This window comes from Leopardus geoffroyi, chromosome A3 (assembly GCF_018350155.1).
Source record: "Leopardus geoffroyi isolate Oge1 chromosome A3, O.geoffroyi_Oge1_pat1.0, whole genome shotgun sequence".
Lineage (NCBI taxonomy): Eukaryota > Metazoa > Chordata > Mammalia > Carnivora > Felidae > Leopardus > Leopardus geoffroyi.
The window spans coordinates 57636580-57653969 of record NC_059336.1 but is presented as its reverse complement, the minus strand read 5'-3'; the positions used below and the strand labels follow the sequence as shown (position 1 = coordinate 57653969).

Below are 17390 nucleotides of genomic sequence, written 5' to 3'. Positions count from 1 at the left end.
ATTATTGTTACCAGGGCTAGAGGATGTCGAGGCTGAAATTTCTATTTAAAGGTAAGTGCTCACAGCTGTGAGGGCCATGCAGGAACAGGAAACCACACAACCCATTGTCATTTCCGTAACATCAGGGCAGTATAAAAGAGTCAAAAAAAAAAAAAAAAAAAAAAAGATCCAAAAGGATCTTTAAGGGAAGATTAAATGGAACAAAATTGGAGGCTGTAAAATGGCAGAGTGCATGAGAATTCCTTATACACAGAAGTACCATCATATTTTAAGACCCATTATTAGGAAAACCCCAAAACAACAAATGACTTTCAGCTTTCAACTCACAAATTTCCAGAAAAAACAGAGAACTACTTGTGGGTTTTTTTCCGTTTATTATCTTTTGAATTGATTTTTTTCTGTTTAACTCTCCTTCTTCATAACTTAGTATACAAAGACTAAATGTGAAAAGTCACCACTCCTGCAATATCTTGTAGCAAAACCCTCTTATCTTAAAGAAGGTAATATACAGTCTGTGGTTCAGAAAGGAAATTCAAGTCCAGAGATTCTGTAGGGAAAAAGTAGGGCCAGACAAGAGCATTTTCCCAGTGAACAGCTATATTTGGCACCCAAAGATCCAAACCAGGTTAAGGAAGAATGGAATGGATTTCCAAGAGAAGTAGGCAGGGAGCAAGATCTGAGGTATCATTGTAGGAAGGAATCTCCTTCCCAATGGGCCCAATGGGGTGCACCCTGTGTGTGTGTGTTTTTTTTTTTTTGCCAGGGGAGGGGACCTGGAAGGGGGGATGGGCAGCATCCAGAGAATAGTATTTAAGTACTGGTTACAGCATAAGCAAGTTGTGTGGTGTTCTGTGGAATGCCCATAGTTATCACAGTAATCAGCTAAATATGTAAAACTTGAAAGAATGGAATAATTAAACTCTTCTTAGATAAAGAACACCAATTCATCATTCAGAGATGTAGTACAATGGTACATTTTATAGACTGCCAGGAAAGGACATGATATGGGCATAAGGGCCCACCCTACCCCAGGTGTCACTGGCTCCTGCCCCAACTCCTACCTCTTATCTCGAGAAATAGACTTAAATATAAAAGTAGGAGAAATTACTTGTTAACAACTGGACTCCAGAGAAGAATAGTGTCTACACCATTTTGAAAGAGAGAGCATGTATGCAAACAGGGGAGGGGCAGAGAGAGAGGGAGAGAGAGAGAATCCCAAGCAGGCTCTGTGCTGCCATTGCAGAGCCCGACTCAGGGCCGAAACCCATGAACCATGAAATCATGACCTGAGCCAAAAACTGAGTCGGATGCTTAACCGACTGAGCCACCCAGGTGCCCCACAGGCCACACATTTTTAAACAATTCTGCTGCAAAAGTTTTCAGATATACCAACCGAAATTTAAAACCTGTTTGTCAGGGCGCCTGGGTGGCTTGGTCGGTTAAGCGTCCGACTTCAGCTCAGGTCATGATCTCATGGTCTGTGAGTTCGAGCCCCGTGTCGGGCTCTGTGCTGACAGCTCAGAGCCTGGAGCCTGTTTCAACTTCTGTGCCTCCCTCTCTCTCTGCCCCTCCCCTGTTCATGCTCTGTCTCTCTCTCTCTCAAAAATAAATAAACGTTAAAAAAAAAAAAATTAAAAAAACCTGTTTGTCGATCCCATTTTTTTTTCTTTCTCCTTCCAACTTTATTGAAATATAATTGACATATACTATCAAGTAAATCTGGATAAGATGTTTTATCTCCACACAGAAATGGACAACAAAATGTATTAACAATTTACATGGCGACCCTAGGGTGCCCATGGACAGAGATACTCATTATAGTCCAGCCGCTCGTTCTGTTTCTGCTACTGGAGAATGACCTCACTCAAACAAATGTGAGGCACTCCTTAGGAAAAAAAAAATGCAAATAAGATGAAATGGGGCTTTTCTTTAAATATACCTTGATGGTTTATGATTGTGAACCTAACAAGAAGCCAGCCTAGGCTTCTTCATTGCCCATCTCTGTCAGATAACAACAATCTTTTATCATAAAGGTGATGTCACTGGGGTGGGGGGCAAAGCAGACCTGGAAGGGCCAGGACTGGGAAAAGGGCTGGGGAAGGAATGGCAGATTGAAGACCACGGGCAAGGGGTCAGCGTGTACACAAAGCAGCCAGGAGTTCTGGTAAGCCCTGCGGGTGAAGCCAAAGCCAGAATGCAAAAGCTGTCGGGGAACCTTGAAGGACACTGAGTGTTTCAGTAAGGACAGACCAAGACCAATTGAGGGGATGGACAGGTCAGAGTGAAGCGGAAGACACAGGCTTGGGCAAGTCTTGCAATTTGCAGAGTGGGGGATCATTCCAGAGGTCAGGCGAGAACAGAGTGTGAGCTGGGGAAATGAATGGGATATAGACTGAGGGACTGCCCACTCCTGTGATTCTGCACACAGAATATAATCACTGACCCTGTTTCCTTGAGTTATAGCTTCTGCTCCTGCTCTGATATACATATACATATATATATATGTATATGTATATATATATATATTTTTTTTTTTTTTCTAGTATAGGTAGGTGCTATGGTTTATCAGGACTCTTCAGGGCCTGATAGTCTCAAAGGCCTTCGTTTTCTGCAGAGATCTTACTTTATCTGTTCTGTGTGTCTCATTAACTGTGTGGCAGCCGCCTCTTTTCAGAAGCTCAGTCTAACTTCTGGGCTGTCAAGTACATGAATTAGTGATCCCTAGATCACTGTAATTTCAAATAAGTGTTGACGTGAGGAGAGACCTAGCAGGCAAATTGGAAGCGTGTATCACATGGGGGTTCAAGTCCTTTGGAGGATTCAGTGAGACGCCATGTACGGAAAGTGTAGCAGGTGAGGACCGACTGAGAAATAGAAACCACACAGTAGGTTAAACAGAGACTTCAATATCAACATGTTAACGCTAATAAAGGAATAGCTGTACGATATAAGGGGACACTCCTTGGCATGCTAGGACTGAGGGATGGCTCCCCTAAAGAAGGACAGACTCGGAAGGGGTTCAGTTCTCACCGGGGAAGGTGTGGATGGGCCCCTGGGCAGCAGAGAAGCTGGCTGGTTTCGCCAGAGGAGGTGGTATGGAGATGCTGGGCAAACAACAAGTCACCATCCGGAGGGCAGGCAGGGAGCAGGCATCAGCAGTGGGTGGTGCACGGCATGCAGTGCGAGCTGGGCTCAGGCCGGTGCACAGGGAGGTCAGAGGAGCGGGCTGTGTGGACAGGGGTCCGGGAGAAGGTTTACAGACAGAGGGCTGCTCACACGGACCCGTGACCACAGCCATGCCGCAGGAGGGCCATGCCAGATTGTCTTCAGCCAGCGGTGTAAGATGACAGAGGAACCGCTTCCATGCCCTTTAGCCCCGACAGGACCCACAGGAAGTCCTCCCAGTCACATGACGGACTCTTGCCCCTCCCACCGGAAGTTGCTGGAAGCTCCTACCTCCCGCAGGGTCCCTTCAGCGCCCTCTACTGAGAAACCTGTGATATGGTGCTCTCTTGAAAGGAGAAAGAAATTTTGCTGAAGGCATTCCATTGTTTGTAACAGAGCCTGTATAGAAAGGTGCCCTCGGAGCGGGGAGGGAATAAACTGGTAACTGACACAGAGTGCTGAGCGAAGAGACTGGCACAGAGTGGGTGTTCAGTGATTGAAAGCTGTGTTAGACAATTATCCAGTGTCACCGAATACATTTAAATTATTTGGAATACATTTAAAAGTTAGCTTTTAGCCCTGTTGATATTCATGGCTGTGTAACTCATTGCTATGTGTTATTTAAGTAGACACGAAGTTAAGAGTCTGTGTCAAGTATTTCTCATTTCTAATTTGTTTCTTTAATTTTCTTTCTGCCTAGGTCTTATACAATATATTAATTGCCTTCACAAAGATGCATAAATTTGAAGACATTGAGCCTGTCGACATTTTGGCTGGATGTGCCCGATTCGTTATTGTGGGGGTTGGGGGAGTCTTTTTTGGCGTCATTTTTGGGTTCATTTCTGCGTTTATCACACGTTTCACTCAGAATATCTCTGCAATTGAACCACTCATCGTCTTCATGTTCAGCTACCTGTCTTACTTAGCCGCTGAGACACTCTACCTCTCTGGCATCCTGGCGTGAGTATAAACCAAGGACCAACTCTCACAGCAATAAAAGAGAATTTAGGACCACATTGTGTGCACTTGCATCTGAAAAGGCAGGGCTTTGGGCACCAATCCTTAAAGGTATTGCTGGATTCAGGCTTTTTTAGCTTTTGTACAATCGGATTCAGGTCCTTTGCCAAACAAATATGTTCTCTGAGCATTTGTACTTGCTCTTTTCCTGAATTACCTTAGCATAGCAGAGCATGGCAATTATAAGGTCAATTTCAAAGGCTCAGAAGAGCTGATCCAGCGAAGAACTAGAAGTTCAAGGTTAAAGTCTTATTTCAATAGTTCTTTTTTTTTTTTTCCTTGAAAAATTCATTATTTTAAAGGGTAGAGGGAAGCATGCCATGAAGGACTGTCATTCCTGAGCTCTGCCTTCTGCTATTTCCCTTAAATCACACCACAGCTCCAGGACTTATCAGTGTGGAATGAAACTAGGTAGATGGGATAAGACCAGAAGTCCAGATTTCTTTTTCCTAATGAAAATATTTGTAAATGTTTATCCTTCCATAGATCTCGGAATGAGGCTTCTTAACTTGGCTCGCCACATCTGGTCATGTTGTTTTCTCTATGGCATTATCCTCATACCCAGCTACTCAGGCAGAAATATTTAATTTTATTGTATAGAAATATCTATTTTAATGAAATATAATAGTGTAAAATCTAGATTCACTATTGTCCCACCTACTACTTAGACAAGGCAAAGTTGTATCTCCTCTCCCGCCCCCAACTGCCGCCCACCCCGGACTTCTTAGTGGCTCTAGAACAAAAACATTTTAAATGAAAAATTTCTCATTAAAGTCTTGTAAGAAACGTTGCTCAGGTGGAGGAAACGAGAGCCTCGCTGGATCATTTCTTATACCAGAAACAGTTCTGCTTCGGGTTGGTGCATGGTTGATGCCGTGTTCTTGTGAGGAAGTCGTGCCACGCCCACCTTCCCCAACACCCTCCACTGGCGCAAGCCCCTTGGGGAGGGAGAAGAGTAAGAAAGAAAACCCCGTGGGGAAAATGCACCCAGAAAGGGGAATGGAGAAGATGCTTTCTCTGGGTAAAAACGGGAAGAGTGTATCTGTGGCATTACCAATAGGGAGTTATTCGTGGAGGGGCAAAATCTTGTGGCTGCTCCTAAGACTCTGCTCCTTCTGCAGGATCACGGCCTGCGCAGTAACAATGAAGAAGTATGTAGAGGAAAACGTGTCTCAGACGTCCTACACGACCATCAAGTATTTCATGAAGATGCTGAGCAGCGTCAGCGAGACCCTGATCTTCATCTTCATGGGGGTATCCACCGTTGGAAAGAACCACGAGTGGAACTGGGCCTTCATCTGTTTCACCCTGATCTTCTGCCAGATCTGGAGAGCCATTAGTAAGAGGCAGTAGGGCCCCCAAGGGGCTCCTGCCTGCTGCTTTTTATTTCCCTTATTCCTTTATGCAGTGTAATGGCCTAAGGAGTGAGGTGAAGCGAACTGGTTTTACTGGTTAAGGGAGTATAGGCACCTGGTAGGGACCTGGTATGGTGTCTGTTTGCTCCCTCAATCAGTTTAGAGCAATTAGTGGCTGATAAGGTTGTGCACTGCTGCAAGGCTGGAGCAAGGAGTTTGTTTTTCTTGCTTATTTGAGGAGAGAACTTTCGCATCTACACGTTTAAATATAACTCAATGAATTTCTCCCTTGCTTTTCACCGCTTTGTCAATTTTCCCCTCTTGCACCTTCAATCAGATATAGATTATAAACTGTGAGCATTTACACTTTTATTACAGGAAAAGTGAGATCTCACTAAGTGTATTTTATGGAAGGCAGGTACTGTTAGGAAACCTTCCCCTAAATAATACAGGTGGTTTTGGTTGAAGGTTGTGTTTGATGTAGAAAAACGCAAGGATCAGAAAGTAAATCTTTATTTTTAAAAGTGCTTACTTTAACTAATGAAGGCAACTCTATCATGTAACTGGCATCACCCCTATGAAATATGCCTAATTTTAAAAAATGAGATATCTTTTTTTAAGTTTATTTATTTATTTTGAGAGAGAAAGAAAGCATGAGTGGGGAGAGGCAGAGAAAAAGGGGGAGGGAGAGAATCCCAAGCAGTCTCTGTGCTGTCAGTGTGGAGCCTGATGTGGGGCTCGAACTCACCACCTGTGAGATAATGACCTGGGCCAAAATGAGATGCTTAACCAACTGAGCCACCCAGGTGCCCCCCAAAATGAGATATCTTGACCAAAGGCTACTTATTTACCTTGAACATTCATGTTTCTGGGGCTAGCAAGAACATTAAGTACGGGACCACATTATATGTGCTGCCTTTTGATTAGAAGCAGTTTGATTTTAAAATGATTTTGACCAGGATTTGAAGCATTTTCTTAATTGACTTTGACTAACATTTTCAAACCAATTATAATGAAAGATAAATTATGGGAAATGACTGAGAACTTACCTTGAACATATCAATTTTAAATTAATCCCAAGTGGGTTTTAGAACCTAGGAAAGAATAACAAGAATGCAGAAATATTAAAATAGTCATAAAACTTACTCTGACTATATATGCCTGTTAGGGTGCCAGGGGAGAAAGAATTAAGAAAACTATGTTATGTAATTAGGTAAACTTATAATTTCAAATCAAATCATGGCACTGTTACTAACTATCTATTTGACCTTGGATGGACATTTAACTGCTCCAAATCTTCTTCCTCAGCCACAAAATGGTAGGCATGAACAAATTTCTTGAGTTCCCTTCAGTTCTAATACTCTAATACTCTCTAATGTCAAGAGAAGTAACACCACCAAGCTTCAGCCCAGCCTACAGGAATATAAACCATCTGAGAGAGTGTTAATATTCTGGATACCTCAATATTGTTGGCCGTTGGTGACAGTCCAACCCAATTCCTTCATGTTCTAGGTGGTGGAAGAGTCAGCGAGAGAATGGCTGACTTGGCCATGACATAGTGAGGGACAAAGCCAGCTGTCAGAACCTAGTTCCCCCTCCCAGCATCCCAGCCTGACTCCTTGTGGCTAATAGTAGTTCACACTCAGGAAGGCTCATAACAGTGTAAGTCCCTGTTTTCTATGGTTTACAGATAGTAAATTTATCTAAATCTTCCATCTATCTACTGAGAGGAATACTACCATTACCTCCGTTGAGCAGATAAAGAGACTCAGCACATCAAAAGATAAGAACCTTAGCCAAGGTCACATGACTAGTAAGTCTGTGGAGAAGCCCGGACAAACAAAACACAGTGAAAGATGTTAAATTCTACTGTCTCTCACACTGTCCATGTGCTGGGTATCACAGGTTGCTTGCTGTGGGGCACCTGGGTGGCTCAGTCACTTAAGCGTCTGACTCTTGATTTCGGCTCTGGTCATGATCTCAGGGTTCGTGAGACTGAGCCCTTGTTGGGCTCCATGCTGACAGCAAGGAGGCTGCTTGGGATTCTCTCTCTCCCCTTTGCCCCTGCCCCCCGCCCCAGCCCTTCCCCTGCTCATTCTCTCTCTCAAATAATAAATGAATTTTTTTAAAAAATTCAAAAAGTTTTGCTTGCTGTGAGGCATGTGTGATTAGAAGTCATGGGAGGATACCGGGAGCTTTGTTCCACAGTAAAACCTCCTCTTTAGCCAGAGCTTTAGTGAAGGGACTTTTCCCACCAGGAAGCGCTGTGTTGGTGGAAAGCTAGGACATGTGGCCACAAGGGGATGGAAAGTCAGTGTGGTAGAAAACACCTCTGTGTTTTGAACAAGCTCTGCCATTCTCCACCTTCCACTTAATGACAGTAAGAACCCCCCTTTGAGCCCTTGCCAACTTTCTTGTTTGCACTGAACCTCAGGAAGAACCAAACCAACCACAAAAGTTTTGCTTACCCGGAAGAGACCACAATCACTAAGAGAGTCCTCTTATGTTTAAAATTATACACCTCCTTTGGTTACTCATTGAGAACACGAGATGATAAAAATGTTTCTGTCCCCAAAGCAATACCCTTGCTTTACCTAGTTTTGAAAGGCAGAGCAGAATCTATGAGTATAGATTAGAAAATGTATCATATTTCTTATATGAGAAAGTATCAAGATTTTATTTCGTTAAACACACACACACACACACACACACACACACACAAGGTAGGAAAGTAACAATCTGAAGCACTATTGTTCACAACTACTCAAAAAGTGAAAAATTTTGTAAGATATTCTATTTGGGATGGACAGTCATGGGTATGATGGAATTAGGTTGCCTTGTTTTGTGGGCGCACGCACAAGACTTGGGTTCCCTAGTACTGAATATCTACGTATTCATAACCTTCTGCTCTGATATATATTTCTCCCTTTCTAGGCGTATTTGCTCTCTTCTATGTCAGTAACCAGTTTCGGACTTTCCCCTTCTCCATCAAGGACCAGTGCATAATTTTCTACAGTGGTGTCCGAGGAGCTGGAAGTTTTTCACTTGCATTTTTGCTGCCTCTGTCTCTTTTTCCTAGGAAGAAAATGTTTGTCACTGCTACTCTTGTAGTTATATATTTTACTGTATTCATTCAGGTTGGTAGACTTCTTTCATATTTGAAATAAGTAGATTCTTTCAGGATTATGCATTAAATTAGTATAGTAATAGTATAGTGTCCCAAAGAAGGGACACTCTAATTTTTCAACGTGTGCTCAATTACTCCAGCTAAATTCTTAAATATTTCTAGATCATGTTTGTTCATCTTTTAACCTCTAAAATATGTTTCTTTTTAATCAATAAAACATATTAATCAAAATATTCCTGGATAATGGGCAAATGATAGTCATTCTACTGTGTTTTGCTGAAAACAAGATTCCAATTAGTACTAGATAGTACAAGTTTTTGTTTTAGGTGGAGATATCTCTGAGTAAACTAGCGAGAGGTTATTTTAAGGGATGGCACTAAATTCCTGTTTTAAAGCAGTGCCCATTTTCATTGCTTTTTTTCACTGCTTCACTGAAAAAATTAAATCAGAACTAATTAAATAAGAATTAAAGTAAACAGTAGAGCATTTATCTAGTAGCAGGTAGTACAAAACAAAGATATGAACATTAGAAGCTCTAATAGTTTTGCTAATAGATTTGCTCTCTTTAATGAGAATCTTCACTACAATAATATTGTTTATTTTGCCATTTGTGATCTAGGGAATTACAATTGGCCCACTGGTCAGGTACCTGGATGTTAAAAAGACCAATAAAAAAGAATCCATCAACGAAGAGCTTCATATTCGCGTAAGTTTTGTATCATAATTAGCAACTTAATAGGATGTTTTCCTTTGCCACTGGTAGGAGTAATCTAGAGCTTTGGTGCAGTGTTGTGTCCATGTCACTGAACATAGCCTCTTTCCTTGGTTGTGCTAGTTTCTGATTGCTGCTGTAGGAAATTACCATAAATTTAGTGGCTTAAAAAAAACCCACAAAGTTATTATCTTATAGTTCTGGAGATCACAAGTTCAAAATGGTCTCAGTAGGCTAAAATCAAGATGTTGCAGGGCTGCATGTCTTTCTGGAGGTCCTAGGCAAGAATCTGTTTTCTTGCATCTTCCAGCTTCTAGAGGCTTCTAGCATTCCTTGGTTCGTGGACTCCTTCCATCTTCAAAGCTAGCAATGGCCGATCAGGTCTTTTCTCATGCTGCATCACTCTGATACTGACTTTTCTGCCTTCCATGCCCACATTAAAGACCTTTATGATTGTATTAGGCCCATGTGGATAATTTAGGATATTCTTTCTGTCTTAAGGTTAGCAACCCTTAATCCACCTACTATCTTAATTTTTCTTTGCATATAAACTAACATATTCACAGGTTCTGGGGATTAGAACATGAACATCTTTGGGAACCATTATTCTGCCTATCACATCTGCTGCCCCTCAAAGATTCACATCTATTCCACATGCAAAATACATGAACTCTATCCTGACATCCCCAAAGTCAACTCAAAGGCCACATTATAGTGTCATTATAGTGTCAACTCAAAGGCCACAATCTCATCTAAATTTTATCAGTTCAAAAGCCCCAAATCTCAGCATCCCAGTCATCTAAATGAGGGAAGAGGAGTGATCCTCTGGGTATAATCCATCCGGAAGCACAGCTCCTCTTTAATGCCAAACCTGTGGAACTCGAGAAACAAGTTGTCTTCTCCCAAAATACACTGGTTGAGCACTCACAGGGTAATGGTTATAGATATTCCTTTTCAAAAAAAGGGGGAAATTAAAGGGAAAAAGGATTCATATCCAAATTTCTAAGTCCACTTGGTTTCAAGGGCTAGGAACAACCTCTGTTCCACCAGATTAGAAGTCCAATCTGGGTTCTACTCTTTGGGTTCTCAGCTTCCACCCTATAGCCTATAGCCTATGTTTTTAGCTCATTCCTTTGATCAGCTTGTTTCTTGCCTGCAGAATGTTGGGGTCCAACCATCCCCTTTCATTTTGTCTTTTCTCTGTCCCTTTCCGTCCAAGTTAGCAGTGTTTCTGTCTGGGTTCAACAGGGAAGCAGAACCAGTAGGAGATAGATATAGATATAGATATAGATATAGATATAGATATAGATATAGATATACATATACATATACATATACATATACATATAGATGTAGATAGATTATATAGATATAGATATCAATATACATACACATATACATAGATATAGATATAAATATAGATATAGATATAGATATAGATATAGATATAGATATAGGTATAGATGTTAAGAGCTTTGTTGTAAGGAATTGGCTCACTAGGCAAGTCCAGAATCTGTAGGACAAGCCTTCGAGGAGGGTAGGCCAGAACCCTCAGGCCTGAGCCACAACTGCTATGCAGTTGTGAATGTTCTTTATCGGAGAAGCTTCAGCTCTACTCTTCAGGCCTTATAACTGAGGAAATTAGACCCACCCAGATCATCTAGGATAGTTTTCCTCTCTTTTAGATAACTGATTATGGACTTTAATCATATCTACTAAATATTGTTACACCAACATCTAGATTACTGTTAATAATACTTGGGGACAAGCCTTGCCAAAGTGACACCTCAAAAAACTATCATGGTGACTAATATTATGAATTGTCCTATGTACTTCTGAAATAATTGTTCCAGTGGAATATGGGATCCTCTGCTCTTTCGGAATTTTTAATTACGAAAGGGTAAAGGCTTCTACTACTTCTGCAGGAACAGCCTAGTGGCAGTTTTCAGTGAAAACATTCAACCCTGACAAAGATGAAAATGAAGTTGGGCACGGCTTCTACCTGTTGGTTTAAGTTCAACACAATGTTGGAGGGATGCCATTTTGTATGGCTCCAGGGAATAAAAATGAGAGCGAATACATGGAAGACAGAAGGAAAGAGACTTCAGTTTAGTTAATGAAGAGCATTCTGGAAATAGCTATGGCGTACCCAAAGGTGAAATGGATGTGTACAAACAATGACTGGGAACGCTTGGCATAGCTGCTGAACAGGAGATTCAGGCTTTTAGGGGATTATTGACCCAGATAATCTTTAGGTTTCTTTTATCCCTGAAAGTTCATGGTTCTAATGCTGGAGAAACTGATGAAGACTTTCAAAATCAGCCCTGAATTTTATGGCCAAAGTCATCCAAATCTAAACCCAAAATTTTCAAGACCATTTGAAAATACTCGACAGAAGGGATAGGGAGTGAGTGTTTTAAAATAAGAAATGATTTAACTTGATTGAAGATTTTTGTTTCTGTCTTTATCCCCTCTGTTCGTTATTTTTAGAAATTAAATAGTATACCTAAGACAATAGAACATAGATATTCCCTCTGTTCTTATTTTTTCTCAAATAAAGTTACAATTATTGGTTGAGAGTACATCAATTAAGTATTTCAGAATTAATTTAGTATTTTAATGTACTTTGCAAAACAAATTTTAGAAGTCAGCAAAATTTCATTGATTGCAAATTTAAATTATAAAGACTAATTCATAAGTTTTGAAGAGATTATCTTTTTTTTATGAAATTCCTATAAGCAATTTGGGTAAAGCAAATTTAGTACAATTGGCTTGCATGGTGAAATATAAATACTAAGACAAAATAATCAGGTAAAAATGAGGCAGATAGATAAATTTTGTTGTTATATATTATTATTATTATTTTTATTATTATAGGATATCTGTAGAATTATGTTTTCAGAAACTATAAATTGGATACTGACAATGTTTGCGGTGAAATTAAAAGGAACAATTAGTTATGACATTCATGTGATTTCAGTAATGAGACATTTTCTAAATCATTCTAGAAAAATATTATTCAAAGCAAATGGCAGGTATCCTGTTTTCATTGAAAGTTAGGCACATTATTAAGGAGCTTATTGACGGGATCTCTGAATCCTGAAACTCAGTTGAATTACGATGGAAGGCACTGTAAGTTTCAGTTACATGAATGGGGTGATAGAAAAGAGGCTACACTCCAGGAAATTAAAGCCTCCTTTGTTTTCCGAAGTGTATTAGCTTTCCTTGTGTGTCTTTTAGGGTTAACGTTTCACTAGCAATCATTTTCCTGTATTTGGCTTGGCAGCTGATGGATCACCTGAAAGCTGGAATTGAAGATGTGTGTGGGCACTGGAGCCACTACCAAGTGAGAGACAAGTAAGGAGGCCGACAGTTTCGCTGATTTAGGAAGGATTATTTGTGGCCTGGGGAACCTCAAAACGTTACACTGAAAACTGAGCAGTTGACTAGAAAGAATCCAGAGGAATGGGACCAAGAATATGAAGGGCCTGGGAGCCATGGCATGGAAGGGGCAGGTGGGAGCACTGGGAATGCCCAGCCTGTAAAAAGGAGAGCACTCAGGGGGAAGGGGCTGCTGACTTAGCCGAGGCTGTGTCAGAAATAGACTAGAGAACAACTTTCAGATTGAAAGGAGACAAGTCGAATCTAAGTTTAAAACAAGAAGTTCCCCAGTGAGAAGACAAGCTCAACCATGACTTCATAAGGCTATAAAGGGAGTTTGGTGAATTGTCAGGATACTGGGAAGGAGAGTCCTCCCCTGGGGAGGGAGGTTGTGGAGGAAGACCTTCAAGGGTCCTTTCCACATATGATTCCGTAAGAATGTTAAATGTCCCTCTCCTCTGCCACCATCTCACATTTCAGAACACATTCTCTCCCTGGATTTAGTCTACAGCGTATTTCTTCTGTGGCCCCGAGGAGAATTTCACTCAGGATAAGGAAGATAAGAGTTTGTAAGTTAAACATAGCTATTTAGCAAACATAGGAGTTAGCAGTAGTTGAATTTACCGAATGGTAGATGTCTTCTTTCTAGGGATTGCCAACATATTAATGTTGGTGATTCCAAGAGAAACTAGATCTTGAAAATTCTGGCTGTCAAGGAGTAGTGGCACCTACATAAGAAACTGGGAGCTTATGGGTGGGCTTTTTACATTTTATTTTATTATTTATTTATTTATTTAGTGTGTGTGTGTGTGTGTGTGTGTGTGTGTGTGTGTGGTTAATCTACTTTTTAATTTTAATTCCAGTTAGTTAGCATACAGTGTTATTATTAGTTTCAGGTGCACAATATAGTGATTTCAACACTTCCATACAATAATACCCTGTGCTCATCACAACAAGTATACTCTTTAATGACCATCACCAATTTCGCCCACCCCCCCCCCCACCCCTCTGGTAACCATCTGTTAGTTCTCTATAGTTAAGAGTCTCTTGGTTTGTCTTTCTCTTTTTTTTTTCCTTTGCTCATTTGTTTTGTTTCTTAAATTCCACATATGAGTGAAATCATAGGATATTTGTCTTTCTCTTTTTTATTTCGCTTAGCATTATACTCTCTAGCTCCATTGATGTTGTTTCAAATGGAAAGATTTCTTTCTTTTTTATGGCGGACGAATATTCCATTATATATACACATATATATGCCACATCTTCTTTATCCATTCATCATTCGATAGACAGTGGGGCTGCTTCTATAGTTTGACTATTGCAAATAATGCTGCTATAAACCGGGGTGCATGTATCCCTTTGAATTAGTGTTTTTGTGTTTTGGGGGTAAGTTAGTGTGCAATTCTGCGATCAGAGCATAGTTCTATTTTTAACTTTTAAAAGAACCTCCATGCTGTTTTCCACAGTGGCTGCACCAGTTTGCATTCTGAGTGGGCTTTCTTTATGAGATAAAAACTATAGTTTTAGCAGTCCTCCTAGTGTTAAAATAGAACTTAAGTTATGGGAATGTTCACCAATCTAGAACCTAGGTCATGGATTTTTTAAGTTTAAATCCTATAGTTCTTCCAGTGAAAAATCATTTAATATTATTCTATTTAGCCAAATCGGCACCAAATTTTCTAGACCCCAAGGCAGATATTGAGAGCAGTAAGATGCACCCAATGCACTCAAGATCCTCACAATTTGGTAGACAGGATCCTGGGGGAACAAAGAGAGAAAGAGCTCCAACAGATACTGATGATCTGTATAAGAAACACTATAACGGAGGTAAATGCACGGAACTGCTATAATACAGAAACAAGAGTGCATTTTGAAAATAAATGAGGTGTTCTACAGGCAAAGAAGAATGGAAAACATGCCAAGCAATGGCAGTAACAGCAGAGTATTTCCAAATGTAAAGGCAACAAAGAGCATAGCATGGTTTGGACGCAGTCCGAGAAAGGAACATGGTAAGACAAGAGCTTGGAAAGGCAGAGATACGCTTCTGTGGCACAAGGCTAAGGAGTCCTAGAGAGCCATTAATCCTATAAAATTCTATTTGACCTTTAATAGATCAAAAGGCTTTTAAATACGAGAATAACATGACCATACTTGGCTTTGGGGAGGCAAACAACAACAGAGATATGGAAGCTGGGTTTGAAACAGATACTGTGGGGAGGGAGACCTGTAAGGGATGTTCACATGGATGTAAGAGTTTCATCTTGCAAGCATAAAATAAGCCTCAGGTACTGTGCTATCTGTTTCATATATGGTATCTTACCTGACATCCTGAATCTCCTGCGTTAGCGCTATTTTTCTCCTTGAAGATAAAGAAACCAACTCCAAGAGATCAACTAACCTATTCTACAGTGGAACCTTGATTGAATTCAGGTCTGGCTTTAGGACCTCTTCCGATTTCAATGAACCACAGAGCTTTCAGAATCATAAGGATGAGGAATTAGCAGAAAGAGCACTGAAATATCTCTGAGGTGGAAATGGTGACTGGCTATGGATATAACCAGGAGGGCTAGGAAAGAGGCAATAAGAATGACTTTCAGATTTCCGGATAGCGAGTCTAGGGGACTAACAATGCCATGGTTAAATGCATAGACTATAGAAGAATGTTTAATTAAATAATAGCTAGGTGAGGTAACAACATGGGTGTGAAGAGGGGAAGCTGAGGACAGGACTCTGAGAAGTTTCCATTCCTCTGGAGCAGGTAAGGAAGAGGAAGAGATTTGGAAGAAGTCTTTAGGGAGGCTGGAAGGGAAGCATGTGTGAATCAGGAAGTGGAAGGCACAGAGGAAATGACCCCGTGGCACATCAGGAGAAGCCATGGGGCAAGTAAGGCAAGGGCAACAGCACCAACTAGCATTGAACAGTAAAGGTCAAGGTGAGCTCAGTGTGAAGAGTGTCAGAGAAGTCCTGATGGGTGGGGAGCAATGTCGGTAGATTGTGCAATAAATAGGAACAACAGCTTCTTGTGAAGAAAGAGAGAAAACAAGAAGGCTGAGGGTTTGACCCATTTGGAGCAAGAGCAGGCACGAGCTAAACACAGATCATAAGGTATCACAGCCTGCTAACCCCGGAGGAGACTTGAGTGATAAAGCATCCAGCCGCCTCACAGACCAGGAAACCAATCACCAGATAATAAGCCAGCAGCTCAGGGAGTTATGTTCCCCTCCAGAAAATAAAGCAGGCAGACAAATTACTCTTTGAATGTAAAATGATTGGAAGTGTTGACAACGTCTACCCCAAACAAATGGCCAACTCTGAAGGCACCATATGCATACGTGCAGCTCAGTCTAATGGGCCAGCCAGAGGTTTGCTACAATAGTCGGCGGCCATCAGCGCCTGGCCTATTCAGATTCTCCATCATTCAGACTGTCAGGATAGATGTGGGGTCTCCCCCCAGCCCCTCCTTAATTGTCAGGATTCAAAATGATCTGCAGCATAATGGGCAAAACTACTGTAACTACCAGGCCATTTAAATTTATTGGGTTCTGGTTGAATAGGCCAGTATTACTGTAAGAGCAGCTGCCACTGTTAGGAGGCTATTAGAATGAAACATTTGTTCAAAAGCCTCAACCCCTCATTTCTGCTTTTACAATTGGAGCTGGGCTGGGCTGGGCCTCCCCCGCTCCCCACTTATGCATACTTTTCTGCCCTGATTGCAGCTTGTCCCCTCCTTTTGTTTAGTTGATTTTCAATGTATTCAGGCCAGTAGGCTATTCTTCCTTTACTTAAAAAAAAAAAAAAAAAAAAATATATATATATATATATATATATATATATATATGTACATATATATATATATATTCTATGATTTTTTTAATGTGTCCAAAGACTGAATTCTCAGCCCTGTCCTCGTGTTCAGAATACAGTTTGTTTTAAGAAAAATATATACTTTCATAACACATACAGAGATCAAAGATTGTCAAACCGTTGGTCTTTGTTTTTAGGTTTAAGAAGTTTGATCACAGATATTTACGGAAAATCCTAATCCGAAAGAACCAGCCCAAATCAAGCATTGTCTCTTTGTACAAGAAGCTGGAAATGAAGCAAGCTATTGAGCTGGTAGAAACTGGGATCCTCAGTACCACAGCCTTTTCCGTACCGTGCCAGTAAGTTCTCTATGCCCTTTGATCTGGACTTTACATGTCAGAATTCCAAGGGCACACATTCATTGTTCAGCTGAGAGATAATACTAGGATCAGAGAGGCAGAAATTGAAAGAAAGGAATTGTGAAAAAAGGATGACCTGAGTCTTGGCAGCTTGTAGTCTGGCCCACGCTCAACCTACGTCACCCAGTTTTTGAAAAGTACTTTCTAGCGAAAGTTGTGTGCGACAGTTGTATGACACCTTTCTTTGGGAAGGAGGGGCAAGTGAACTTACAGAATTATGGCATGGTTTACAAGACTCTTTCTTTCTCTTTTTGATTAATTGCTACCCTTTAGCCGCTGTTCTTTTGATTCTGCTAATCCTATAGTAAAAATGATATGCATTTCTCCCATAAGTCATTTCTCTTCCATCCTCGTATGAGGAGAGACCTGGTCAGCACCTTGTGACGCTAGCTGGGATTCGGGGATGAGCG

The 17390-nt window shown here is 40.9% G+C and overlaps 1 protein-coding gene across 1 annotated transcript in view; it reads left to right on the top strand.

Moving 5' to 3' along the window:
• SLC9A4 (solute carrier family 9 member A4) overlaps positions 1–17390 on the top strand; it is a 66164-nt gene that overhangs the window by 30188 nt on the left and 18586 nt on the right. The window contains exons 3-8 of the mRNA XM_045445571.1: positions 3866–4125; positions 5304–5521; positions 8472–8674; positions 9284–9370; positions 12663–12733; positions 16759–16920. Coding sequence (XP_045301527.1) covers positions 3866–4125; positions 5304–5521; positions 8472–8674; positions 9284–9370; positions 12663–12733; positions 16759–16920 — 1001 coding nt within the window. The remainder of the gene's footprint in view (positions 1–3865; positions 4126–5303; positions 5522–8471; positions 8675–9283; positions 9371–12662; positions 12734–16758; positions 16921–17390) is intronic.